Source organism: Hylobates moloch, unplaced genomic scaffold, assembly GCF_009828535.3.
Source record: "Hylobates moloch isolate HMO894 unplaced genomic scaffold, HMol_V3 SCAFFOLD_7, whole genome shotgun sequence".
Lineage (NCBI taxonomy): Eukaryota > Metazoa > Chordata > Mammalia > Primates > Hylobatidae > Hylobates > Hylobates moloch.
The window spans coordinates 36,075,022-36,088,541 of NW_026652282.1; the positions used below are offsets into that span (position 1 = coordinate 36,075,022).

At 44.8% G+C, this 13,520-nt stretch overlaps 1 protein-coding gene across 1 annotated transcript in view; it reads left to right on the top strand.

The window, feature by feature from the left end:
• The first annotated feature begins 312 nt into the window (after positions 1-312).
• The window catches only part of ATP6AP2 (ATPase H+ transporting accessory protein 2), a 25,559-nt gene continuing 12,351 nt past the window's right edge, over positions 313-13,520 (top strand). The window contains exons 1-3 of the mRNA XM_032756742.2: positions 313-477; positions 8,357-8,487; positions 11,201-11,332. Coding sequence (XP_032612633.1) covers positions 441-477; positions 8,357-8,487; positions 11,201-11,332 — 300 coding nt within the window. The 5' untranslated portion in view covers positions 313-440. The remainder of the gene's footprint in view (positions 478-8,356; positions 8,488-11,200; positions 11,333-13,520) is intronic.

The following is a 13,520-nucleotide window of genomic DNA, read 5'->3' on the forward strand; positions in this document are numbered from 1 at the left end:
TGCAGACCGTCGCTCGAGACTGGCAGAAAGGTCTGCATTCGGAAGGCAGCCTCACCCCGTGGGCTCCGGGACCCCTCGACTGGCTCCATCACCCATTCCGACGACCCGCCCTACGCTCCACCTCTTGACCCGTCATCGCCGACCGGGGGTTGGGACTGCCCGACTTTTCAATCGCTGCCTACCATTGGCAGAAGTCTCCATCCGTTACTTTAAGTCCCGCCTATCAGGCTGACGCTTCCCAGGTTACTTCCCTTCCGTAGGCCGCGGCGTAGCTGGTGATTGGTGGAGAAAGCGGCAGCTGTCCCAGCGGAAGCGACGAAGGGACGGGCCCCGGGAGCCTGGATGAGTCCGAGCGCGTCACCTCTTCATGCTGCGGTTGTCGCCCGTGTCCCGCCGGCCCGCTCCTTGTCGCCCCGCACTGCTGCGGCCGCCGCGGCACCATGGCTGTGTTTGTCGTGCTCCTGGCGTTGGTGGCGGGTGAGGAGCCGGGGGCGGGCAGGACGTGCCTGGGGAGGTCCTGCGCCGCAGGGCTTGGGGGTCGGGGGCGGCCGCGGGCGAGTAGCTGTGAGGCAGGTGCCGCAGTGCGGTCGGTCAGCGGCGGCCTCGCCTCAGCCGCGTTCCCGTCAGCATCTTCTCCGGATCGGCCGTGTCGGCGCGGCCTCACGGGCTGCCGGGGTCGGGGCTGGGCTGCGTAGGGGGCCCCTGAGCCTGCCTCCACCCACCACTTTGAGGAAGGCGCGTCCGGCCGGCTTCTTCCGCCTGGAGAGGCCCTTCAGAGTACGGAGATGCATTTCTCAGTGAACTGGGATTGAGTCGCAGCCCAATGCGAAGAAGAGAAGGCAGACTTTTTAGCTGCCACTGGCTGCCACGATGTTTTTGCCTTTGTATGGTGTCTTCATTTCTAGTGGTTGTCATCAGTAATTGCTGAAATCCCTTCCCCTCCCTTCCCTTATGTATATTTCAGGATGCAAAAGTTGAAATGGAGTCATTATTTTTATACGACTATTTCTTAAGGCGAATACAAAGCACCTCTCAATAGTTTGTCACAGTTCCAAATTTTAAGGATTTGGAAACTAGGATGTGAGTCACATTTTTGGGGCCACATGCAATAAATGGTAGCTTTCTGAGAGTAGAACCTAGGTTCCTAAGCATTCAGCAAGAGGAGAAGAAATCAGCTAATACGTGGCCTCTTACTGCATATCATGTGGTAATGTATTTCATTTGACAGCAGTCCTTAGAAGAGGGCATCATCTTCGTTTTGCAGGGTAATCAACCTAAATAAATTACCCAACACTAAACAGGTAGTAGCAAAACTGGATTTGATTCCAGATGAGGTGGTGCCAGCGCATGGGCCTTTTCCATTATATATGTTGTGTTGCACAGGTAACGCTATTACTGTGTGAGAATGTGGGAGTGATGGGGACTGAGACTGGAGGCACAGACAGTAGTGAACAAGAGGCCAGGTTGAGAACGGCTTGGAGGAATGGGTGCTCTGATCCTCAGTGTGTCAGTTTAAAACCTATGGGAGGCTGGGCGCGGTGGTTCACGCCTGTAATCCCAGCACTTTGGGAGGCCGAAGCAGGCGGATCACCTGAGGTCAGGAGTTTGAGACCAGCCTGGCCAACATGGCAAAACGCCATCTCTACTGCAAATATAAAAATTAGCCGGGCGTGATGGGGCACACCTGTAATCCCAGCTACTCAGGAGGCAGAGGTACGAGAATCGCTTGAGCCCGGGAGGCGGAGGTTGCAATGAGCCGAGATCGCGCCATTGCACTCCAGCCTGGGCGATAGAGCCAGACCTTGTCTCAAAAGCAAAAACAAACAGACAAACAAACCAAAAACCTATGTGAGGTGTTGTCCTGCTTTTGGAATGGCGATTTAATTCTGCACCAGTATGCTCTTGAAATCTGCAGATCTCTGTCCCTAGAGGTGCGGGGGTTTTGTGTGTTAATGATAGTTACGTTTTATCCATGCCCCAAACGTTTTCGAGTTCTTTGTTTCTTTCTTCTGTTTCTGGCTCTGGAAAGGTCTTTCTGATCTACTGAGATACTTTGAGGGAATTAATTTTAATTCAGTTTTTGAAATTTTAAAAATATTCCCTTTGATCCTGTAGTTTAACTGAACATCTATTGAGATTCCATGTTTTAATGTTTTGACTGACATTATTTTGATTCAGTGAGGTGTAGGCTTTTTTGTTTTGGGTCTGAGATAAAATAATTGCTTCTGCACATGGTTTGAACATGCTTTCCTTACTAGCATAGCCGAGTTCATACAGAACAAGAACCTGATCCTGTCAGCTTCTGAATTGCTCAGTCTTGTCAGATGAGGTTCAGTTATTATTTTCCACAGTGACTAAATGTGATGTAATGGAAAACATCTTTAAGAGCTCTGACTTCTCTATTCCAGGCGGAAACAAAAATAGAAATCCTTTAAAACAGTGTTGCCAAACTAGAGAGAGAACTAGGGACCTAGAGAGAGAGGAAGAGAACTAGGGTTTTGAATACCAGATCATGAGGAGTATTTGATAAAATTCAGATATTTAGCCTGGAGAAGAAAGGCCAAGGGTGAATACATGGAATTTGAAGTGATGTCATGTAGAAGAGGAGAGAGATAGGATCCATTTTATTATTATTATTAATTGATTCCATCCACCATCGTAGACAATAATAGCACAGTATAGTGGAGTTCCTAGAGGGAAGGACACTTAGCCCAGACTGGGGAGGCTGAGGAAAATTTCCCACAGGAGGTGCCTCCCAGGGCTAATGTGTTGAAAAGTTGGGGTGGGAAGGAAAGGTATTTGAAACAGAACAGCATGTGTAAAAGCACAGCGATGTGAGAGCAAAGGGGCAAGTAGTTTGGTGGGGCTGAAATGTACAAGGATTAAGTTGGGGAGATCCCAGAAATAAGGTTGATGAGGTTTCTTGGGTGTTAATGCTTTGGGTTTTGCCTCAGAGTCTCTGGGCAGTGAGAGAAGGCATTTAAGCAGAAGGGTGAATGATCAGATCTGTATTTTGAAGCAGTTATGGGAAAGGCTGGATTGGAGAGTGGCATGACAAGGGTCATAAGGCAACCAATTCTAGCAAACCTGGTGAGGGCCTGAAGAGTGTGCCCTGGACGTAGAGGGGAAAGGATTTGTGAGATAAGAAAAAAAGATGAAATTCAGTGGCTAATTAGCTGTGTTGCTGAGGAAGGATTTAAAGACGACTGATTCCAGCCACTGGGTGGAAGGTGGTATCATCCTTCAAGATAGAGAATACAGGAGAAGCGTGTGGAAAGATGGTGAATTGGGTGTGTTTTTGGTGTTTGCAGCCTTAGGAATAGTTGGGCTCAGCCTGGGAGAGATGTAGAATAGGAAAGCAGTAAGAGTCAAGAATGGAGCCCTCAGATCTCCAAAGTGGAATATGCTAGGTGATCCATTTGGATGCCAGATGAATGTACTAGAACTTCCATTTATATCCTTTTTGTTTTTGTTTTTGAGACAGGGTCTCACTCTGTCACCCAGGCTGGAGTGCACTGGTGTGATCACAGCTCACTGCAGCCTCGACCACCCAGGCTCAAGCGATTCTCCCACCTCAGCCTCCCTAGTAGCTGGGACCACAGGTGCATGCCACCACACCTAGCTAATTTTTTGTTTTTGTAGAGGTGAGGTCTCGAATTCTTGGGCTCAAGTGATCTTCCTCCTCAGCCTCCCAAAGTGCTGGGATTACACACAGGTGTGAGCCATCGCACCCGGCCTCTTTTTTTTTTTTTTTTTTTTTTACTTTTTTGAGACAGAGTCTTGCTCTGTCACCCAGGCTGAAGTGCAGTGGCACGATCTCGGCTCACTACAACCTCCGCCTCTGGGGTTCAAGAGATTCTTGGTCCCTCAGCCTCCCAAGTAGCTGGGACTACTCTTGTTGCCCAGGCTGGAGTGCAACGGCATGATCTTGGCTCACCGCAAGCTCCACCTCCCGGGTTCAAGTGATTCTCCTGCCTCAGTCTCCCGAATAGCTAGGATTACAGGCATGCACCACCATGCCTGGCTAATTTTGTATTTTTTTAGTGGAGACGGGGTTTCTCCATGTTGGTCAGGCTGGTCTTGAACTCCCAACCTCAGGTAATCTGCCTCCTGAGTAGCTGGGACTACAGGCATGCACCACCATATCTGGCTAACTTGTGTATTTTTTTGGTAGAGACGGGGTTTCACTATGTTCACCAGACTGGTCTCAAACTCCTGACCTCAAATGATCTGCCCGCCTCAGCCTCTGAAAGTGCTGGGATTACAGGCGTGAGCCACCGCACCTGGCCTCATTTTTGTATTTTTAGTAGAGATGGGGTTTCGCCATTATGGCCAGGCTGGTCTTGAACTCTTGGCCTCAAGTGATCCGCCTGTCTTGGCCTCCCAAAGTGCTGGGATTACAGGTGTGAGCCATCATGCCTGACCTATTTTTATCTTATCTCTTTTTGAATAATAATAGGTATTTTGTAGACTGTCCTTCAATTTGGGTTTATCTGATGTTTTCTCATTATTAGATTGGGAAAAATACTACACAGGTATCTCATCCTTTTTAAAATTTTTATTTTTGTATGCTTTGTAATATAGCACAAATCAAATACATAATCTATTACTATAGTAGAAGTATGTACTTTACATGGAGAGGATGAGAGGGACAGAGAGAAAAGAGAAAGGCTACTTTCCAATTTTGGGCTGACAGGGTTGAAATCTAAAAAGTTTGGCTACCACTGCTTTAAAGGACAGGAAGGGAAAGAAACAGAGGAGAAGCAGCCAAAGGGATTGCAAGGAAAACCAGGAGCCGTGGCTGCATGAAGACCAAAGCAGGAGCTTTTCAAGGAGGGAGTTGCCAGTATCAAATGCTTTGGGAAGTTAGATAAAATTAAGGGATGGAAATTGCCTTTTGAGTTTGGGGAGTCGTTTCAGTGGCATGGTGGGCTTGGAAGGTGTGGGCGGCCAGGTGGGGTGGCTCACGCCTGTAATCCCAGCACTTTGGGAGGCCGAGGCAGGCGGATTGTTTGAGGTCAGGAGTTTGAGACCAGTCTGGCCAACATAGTGAAACCCCGTCTCTACCAAAAAATACACAAGTTAGCCAGACGTGGTGGTACGTGCCTGTAGTCCCAGCCACTCAGGAGTCTGAGGCAGGAGAATCTCTTGAACCTGGGAGGTGGAGGTTGTGGTGAGCTGAGATCCTTACCACTGCACTCCAACCTGGGTGACAGCAAGACCCTGTCTCAAAAAAAAAAAAATTAAAAAAATTTTAAAAATGTTGTGGGTTAAGTAGTAAACGTAAAATGAAGTATAGAAGCAAACGGTGGTTGACTGCTCTTTCTGGATTCTTCCCCTGAAGGGGAGCAAGGCTGGTAGCTGGTGGAGACTGGTAGGACCAAAGGAGGTTTTTTATGGTTTTAGTTATAGAATGGGAGTGCCTTGAGCATATTTTTATGCTGAAGTGAAAGGGCCAGTGGAGAGGGAGAAAATTGGTGGTTTGAGGTGTGACTTCATTCATTCATTAACTCAACAAGTACTTTATTGAGCACCAATGTGTCGGGCTCTGTTTTCAGCCCTGGGAATAGTGTGTGAACAAGATGCACTGAAATCCCCGCCTTCATGGAGCTTGTATTCTATAGGGCCATCTTTTGATGGCTATTACCATATAGCCACCTTACTCCTGATACGTTGTCTGTCCTAGAAGAGTGGCTTACTTAATAAACAGTGAAGGAACGAAGGTCCCTAAAAAGGCTGAACACAGGATTGTCTTAGACTGGAGGAGGGACATCCCTGCCCTCATGTCTGGAGGGAGAGGAGATACAGATGCAGATAAATTTGTGGTGGGGAGAGGAAGCAGGTAGCTCAAGAAATTCCTCTGTTTTCTCTGTGAAGTGGGAGAAGAGGTTATCTGGTGAGACTGAGTCGGAGAGTGATAGCATAGGAAGTTGAAAGTTAGGAAGCCCATTTCAGTTTAGTACAAGGAAAAACTTTTCAAAGGACTAGAATGTTGGGAAAATGGAGCCAGTTGCTGGCAAATGTAGTTCGTATATTGAGGTGGTGTCCCCATCACTGGTAGTATTGAAATAGAGGAGGGGTGACTTTCTGCCAGGTATCCCTGAGATGTGCTTGTACTTATAATAAGCAGAAGTTTGGACAAATGACCTTCCTCTGTATAGGAGTCCCTGACTCTAAGGTTTTCTAAAGCTCTGGGCTTCTGAAGGACTGTTGTACAGGCATGGAAGTTGAAACTACGAAGTTGGGGCAAAGTTATTTGGTATAGGTTTGCTAGAATGGAATGAGTAGGGCTATGTCTCAAAATAAGGGTATCTCCAAATCAAAATATGGTTTTTTAAATGTGTATGGTACCTGGGGCTGGGCGCGGTGGCTCACGCCTGTAATCCCAGCACATAGGGAGGCTGAGGCGGGCCGATCACTTGAGGTCAGGAGTTTGAGACCAGCTTGGCTAACATGGTGAAACCTGTCTCTACTGAAAATACAAAATTTAGCCAGGCATGGTGGCACACACCTGTAATCCCAGCTACTCGGGAGGCTGAGGCAGGAGAATCGCTTGAACCTGGCAGGCAGAGGTTGTGGTGAGCCAATATTGTGCCACTGCACTCCAGCCTTGGTGACAGTGTGAGACTCTGTCTCAGAACAAACAAACAAAATATGTGTATGGTTCTTGGGAAGCATAGGTCTCTTGGTTCCCCATTTTTCTTAGTGTTTGCAGTACTACTACTTTAGTGAACCAAGATATCTATCAGTTACAAAAGACCATTCCATTCTGCTAATTTTTTTGGTCTGTCTTCAGCTAGAGCAGTTTGGAAATTCCTGTTCTGACAGCTGTGCCGGATTGAAATTTGTGACTCTGTGTATCAGCACCATCCTGAAGCCTTTTATTTACTGTCAATACTGCAACACCGAAACATTTACTGTTGCTTCCAACTTTACTTCCATCCCCTGTTAGTGGTACTTTCCTTAGGTCAAGAGAATAACACTGATTCTTTACTAAAGTCTAATTTTCCCATACTAGGTGTGGCTAACATTTGTTCTAGACTTGGAGCTAATTTTTTTAATAGGAACCCCAAATTAAAAAATCAGCCAGGCATGATGGCATGCACCTGTAGTCCTAGCTACTCAGAAGGCTGAGGCAGGAGGCTGTGGCAGGAAGATCACTTGGGCCCTGGAGTTTGAGGCTGCAGTGAGTCATGCAGACTCAAACTCAGCTTGGGTGACACAGCCAGACCCTGTCTCTAAAAAAACAACTAGGTACAAATTTCATCCTTAAATGTAAACAACCAATTGTGTTCACTTTGGTTGCCTAAAGACTACAAAAAGCTCAGGGGCTCTGCCCTTAGGCCTGGCAGTGAAGCAGTTCCTAGGCACAGTTTCTGTTTTCAGGGGTGCTCAGGATTTGGAAAAAAGTTCCTTTCAGTGACTGAAATTAGCTACTTGTCCCTGTGTAAGCTAGACATCACTAGGTTAATAGATAATGGATGAAGAGGCCAAATACCTCATCCTTAGCTGTGGAGGGCTTATAAAATAGTCCCTTTATTCTCATCTTTATCTTTTAATCCTGAATCCTTAGACTAGTTGACTTTATCATTACAGAATACCTTTTCTTGCCCTCTTGACATGTCAACTACAAATACTATTCCCTGGACTTTGTTTCTAAAGTCTGAAGTGTTTTAATGTTTCTACTTGTGACATGTATGCCCCACCCCCCCAACATTTGACAGTCCTTACTTCACTAGGGTTGCCTATGGGACATAAGGAAAGATGTTACCTATCCTAAGACATACTAACCTGCTAAAATCTTATAGTGAAATACTAGGAACTTTATGAATTTGCATTGTGTAGAAAGGATTGATGGTAGAAATAATTTAGAGATTTCAAGCTTCTTTTCTTCCTTTTCAGTCTGTGCCTGGGCTTTGTTTTTTGTTTTTTAAATTTTGGAGATATGCCACTGATTTCCAATTCCCACAAATTGCTACATGCCTCTTTAAGAGCCATCAGTAGGAAGGTGTCTGTATCATTAGGAAACCCTGTTTTGTAGTTGTACCTTTGTTGATCTCTTTTTGAGATTTTTGTTTGTTTGTTTCTTGTTCTTATCAGGCAGCCCCTGAACCAGAATAGGTTCAGAGAGGCTCTGGTAGTTGTACTTTTGTTCCAGCAGAATATGTGGACTTAAATTCTTAGAGTGATACTTTGAAAAAGAATTTGTTATTGTTTAGGACTCAGCATTTTGACCAGTCATAATTTAATATGCTAAGTCAGTGGTGAATGGGGAAACATGTATTATATTTAATAATTGTCAAGGTAAATGATTTATGATGTTGATAATTCATTTACTAATCTGTTTTCTTTTCAGGTGTTTTGGGGAACGAGTTTAGTATATTAAAATCACCAGGGTCTGTTGTTTTCCGAAATGGAAATTGGCCTATACCAGGAGAGCGGATCCCAGACGTGGCTGCATTGTCCATGGGCTTCTCTGTGAAAGAAGTATGTATATATTTTTTAAATGTTTGGAGCTGCATTTAAGAACATTTTTACTGATTTCTGCTAATAGCCCAAGAAAGCATCAAACGAATGTAGGTACATTTGGTACAGATTACAAAAGTTAAAAAGCTCATCTGGACCAGGCACAGTGGCTCACGCCTGTAATCCCAGCACTCTGGGAGGCCGAGGTGGGAGGATCAGTTGAACCTAGGAATTTGAGACCAGCCTGGGCAACACAGTGAGACTCCCATCTCAATTAAAAATAAATGAATTAATTTTTTTTTTTTTTTTTTTTGAGACGGAGTCTTGCTCTGTCGCCCAGGCTGGAGTGCAGTGGCGTGATCTCGGCTCACTGCAACCTCCGCCTCCCGGGTTCACGCCATTCTCCTGCCTCAGCCTCTCCGAGTAGCTGGGACTACAGGCGCCCGCCACCACGCCCGGCTAATTTTTTGTATTTTTTTTGGTAGAGACGGGGTTTCACCGTGGTCTCGATCTCCTGACCTCGTGATCCGCCCGCCTCGGCCTCCCAAAGTGCTGGGATTACAAGCGTGAGCCACCGCGCCCGGCAAATGAATTAATTTTTTAAAAGCCCATTTGTAATTGGGAATATTTTGGATAAGTGCTTCAAGCTTGGCTTCTGAAACAAATCATTAGAAATCATTAACTATATAATTATTTATTCATAGTAGTGAAATTCTTTGTATGTTAGAGAATATATCTGTCCTACTGTTAATAGGATATCTACTTTGTTTTTTTTTTAGTATAGGCGATAGATTCACTATGAATGATAAAATATATATGCATTATGCCTGAGGTTAGGAAAATAATGTGGTCAGTAGCCATGGGGCAGCCAAGGACCTTGGTTTCCTAGGATGAAGCTATGACCTGTTGTAGTAATTGGCTGCTTATGTGATTGTAGGGGGCGGGAGGGTCTAGATCCAGTCAATGTGAGAGATCGAAAGGTAAGGGCTCAGAAGAAAGGAAATGCAGCTTGCTAGGCGCTCTCATCTCCTTCTCTTTGTAAGTCTGGTGCTTTTGATGTGGTCTCTAGATATGTATCATCAGTCACTGAAAGGAACTTTTCTCCAAGTCCTGAGCACCCTTGAAAACAGAAACTGTGCCTGGGAACTGCTTCACTGCCAGGCGTAAGGGCAGAGCCCCTGAGCTTTTTGTAGTCTTTGGGCAACCAAAGTGAACATGATTGGTTGTTTACATTTAAGGATGAAATTTGTACCTAGTTGTTTTTTTAGAGACAGGGTCTGGCTGTGTCACCCAAGCTGAGTTTGAGTCTGCATGACTCACTGCAGCCTCAAACTCCAGGGCCCAAGTGATCTTCCTGCCTCAGCCTCCTGCCTCAGCCTTCTGAGTAGCTAGGACTGCAGGTGCATGCCATCACGCCTGGCTGATTTTTTAATTTTTTGTAGAGACAGAGTCTCGCTATGTTGTCCAGGCTGGTAGGTCTTTAACTCCTGGCCTGAAGCAATCCTTTCTGCCTCAGCCTCCCAAAGTGCTGGGATTACAGGCACAAGCCACCACACCCAGCCTGTACCTAATTCTTTTTTTGTTTTGTTTTGTTTTTGCTACAGGGTCCCGCTCTATCACCCAAGCTAGAGTGCAGTGGCCTGATCTCGGCTCACTGCAACCTCCACCTCCCAGGTTCAAGAGCTTCTCCCACCTCAGCCTCCCCGGTAGCTGGGACCACAGGCGCACAACACCATGCCTAGATCATTTTTATATTTTTTGTAGAGACAGGATTTTGCCATGTTGCCCAGGCTGGTCTTGAACTCCTGGACACAAGGAATCTACCTGCTTCAGCCTCCCAAAGTGCTGAGATTACAGGTGTGAACACCACACCTGACCATCTAGTTCTTTACAACCTTAAACTTGACTACAGATGGCTGTTAAAATAACTGAGAAATAATTATTAGTAAACTAATGATAGTTACTTTTAGTAGGAATTGGTTTTTTTTTTTTTTTTTTTTTGAGACGGAGTCTCACTCTGTCGCCCAGGCTGGAGTGCAGTGGTGCAGTCTGGGCTCACTGCAAGCTCCGCCTCCCGGGTTCACGCCATTCTCCTGCCTCAGCCTCCCGAGTAGCTGGGACTACAGGCGCCTGCCACCATGCCGGGCTAATTTTTTTGTATTTTTAGTAGAGACGGGGTTTCACCGTGGTCTCGATCTTCTGACCTCGTGATCTGCCCGCCTCGGCCTCCCAAAGTGCTGGGATTACAAGCACGAGCCACCGCGCCCGGCCAGGAATTGTTTTATTTATAAAGAGCTTAGTCTAAAGAGGATGTTTTAATGACCATCTTGCTATGTCGCTGTGAAAGATAAAAGTGATGCTGTATATGAGGGCAAAAAATGATGTGGGGGAAGAAAATTTCCATGGCTACATGAAGAAAATAATTATTTTGTGATCTGAAATTTGAAAGGTACCTATGTTTTGTTTACTTGCTTTTTTCCACAAAAGGTGTGAGATGACTTACTATTAGACTTTGTTTCAAATCTGTAGAATTTTAAGAAAATGAAGAGGGTAGAAATCAGCATTCTTGATTAGGGGATTGCAACGACTGCCACAAATAAAATGTTTACTTTCCCTGTGAATTTTCCTTGTCAGTGTCATCTCAGAACCCCTTAACTCTGCTTATTAGATGTTATTGGGGAGGTGGGTTCCTGAGTTGATAATTAAGCACCGCTTTGTGCTTTTCAATGTTTAGGACCTTTCTTGGCCAGGACTCGCAGTGGGTAACCTGTTTCATCGTCCTCGGGCCACCGTCATGGTGATGGTGAAGGGAGTGAACAAACTGGCTCTACCCCCAGGCAGTGTCATTTCGTACCCTTTGGAGAATGTGAGTATTTATTATAAAAAATTAAAGGGATGCGTTTTACATTTTCCCTTGTCAGCTGTCATTATGAATTGCATTCTAAACATACATCTCTTATCTGTTTTTGATGCACAGTTTCTTTTGAAATTCTTTGACAAACACAATTTCTTTTTAAGAAAATTACATGATGACTGTAATTGACTGAGGCTTGGCTGTTCTCTGTGGATGAGAGTACTGTTTAAGATAAGAGATGGAGAAATTGCCCCACTCAGAATAGCCAGAGGCTTGAAAAAGAGAGCCGCCAAAGGAGAAACCAGTTGGGGATGTATCCTGCTGCCTTTTTTTTTGGCCATTGTCTTGTCATCTTCCCTGCAGGATTTTACCTCTTTTCGTGTGTAAGGACACTGGAGGCTGCTTGCTGGTTCACTTACTCCTTCACTGGCCCTTCAGGCAATGTGGGTGACTGTGCTGATCTGAGAAGCCCTCCTTCCATTATAAGCATATAGAAATGCTTGAAAGAATGTCACAAAAACATTTTTACTAGCCTAACTAAATTTGAATGCAAGAGGGGGCGGTATACACAGGTGTTACATATGGATGGAAAACTCAGAAGCCATAGTGGTGAGCAGGAGCTGACACTGAAACTGTTTCCTGCAGAAATCCAGGGACTAGAAAATGCTGTCAACTTGTTCTTGAAAACCGGACTAGTAAAACTAGTAAAGCTGGCTTGCTGCCCTTGGCTGTTGGACCCAAAGAGTCCCCTGAGAGAAATTAGAATTAGAATTATAGGCTTATGCTGTGCAGAGTGCTTCTTTCCAAATTCACATGACCTGCCCCATAGGGACACCTCCATAGCCAAGGGCTCCTTTGGTCAAATACGGAAGATGAGTGGAATTTACAAAGCACCTGAAGGAAAAAAAATGCCGTGAGAAACTAGGTGCAACAAACAGAATTCATCTCCTTAGAACTACGGAGAATAGGCCAATTTCCAAGAGATCTAAAAATACATACATTAAAATTGTGAAAAAAAAGGGCCAGGCATGGTGGCTCACGCCTGTACTCCTAGCACTTTGGGAGGCCAAGATGGGAGGATTGCTTGAGGCCAGGAGTTTGAGACCAGCTTGGTCAACATAGCAAGACCCTATCTCTAGGGGAAAGAAAAAAAGGAAGAAAGAAAGAGAAAAAAATGTGTGAAAAAAAGGAAGGAACAGAAACTAAGAGGGAGTTGTAAGACATTTTTGATATATGGTGCTTTAGTTGATACTTCAAAATATTTCATAATTTATATTGTGATTCTTTAACCCATGTGTTATGTAGAAGTATTTTTTCCAAATACATGGGTTTTAAAAAAGTAATTTCTAATTTTTAAATTTCTGAGTTCACTGCATTGTAATACTGTGGTCTATGTGATGCTGAAGTTTTGGAATTTTTTTTTTTTTCGAACTTTCCTGTGGTCTAGTATAGATTATTTCCAAGCACACATGGCATACTTAGAAAAAATTATTATGCACTAGTCCACAAGGCAAATCTCAACAAACAATAAAGAATCAGTATCATATAAACTACCTTCTCTGACCACAATGGAGTTAAATCTGAAAATAATAACAAAACGATATCTTAAAAGGGTATTTGGAGCCTGGCACCATGGCTCACGCCTGTAATCCCAACACTTTGAGAGGCCAAGGCGGGTGAATCACTTGAGGCGAGGAGTCCGAGACCAGCCTGGCCAACGTGGCTAAACCCTGTCTCTACTGAAAATACAAAAATTAGCCAGGCGTGGTGGCACACGTCTGTACTCCCAGCTACTCGGTGGCTGAGGCACGAGAATTACTTGAAACCGGGAGGTGGAGGTTGCAGTGAGCTGGGATTGCACCACTGCACTCCAGCTTGGGTGACAGAGTGAGACTCCATCTTAAAAAAAAAAAAAAAAAAAAGGTATTTGGATCAACATTCTCCTTTCCCCATCCACCTGTCTCCCCCAGCCTCTTCTAACCATCATTCTACTCTCTACTTCTATGAGTTCAACTTACAAGTGAGGTCATGTAGTATTTGTCCTTCTATGCCTGGCTTACTTCCCTTAACATAATGTCCTCCAGGTTTATCCATGTTGCAAATGACAGTTTCCCCTGCTTTAAAGGCTGTATAGTATTCCGATATGTTTATATACCACATTTTCTTTCTGCTTTTTTCTTTTTTTTTTTTTTTTTTTTTT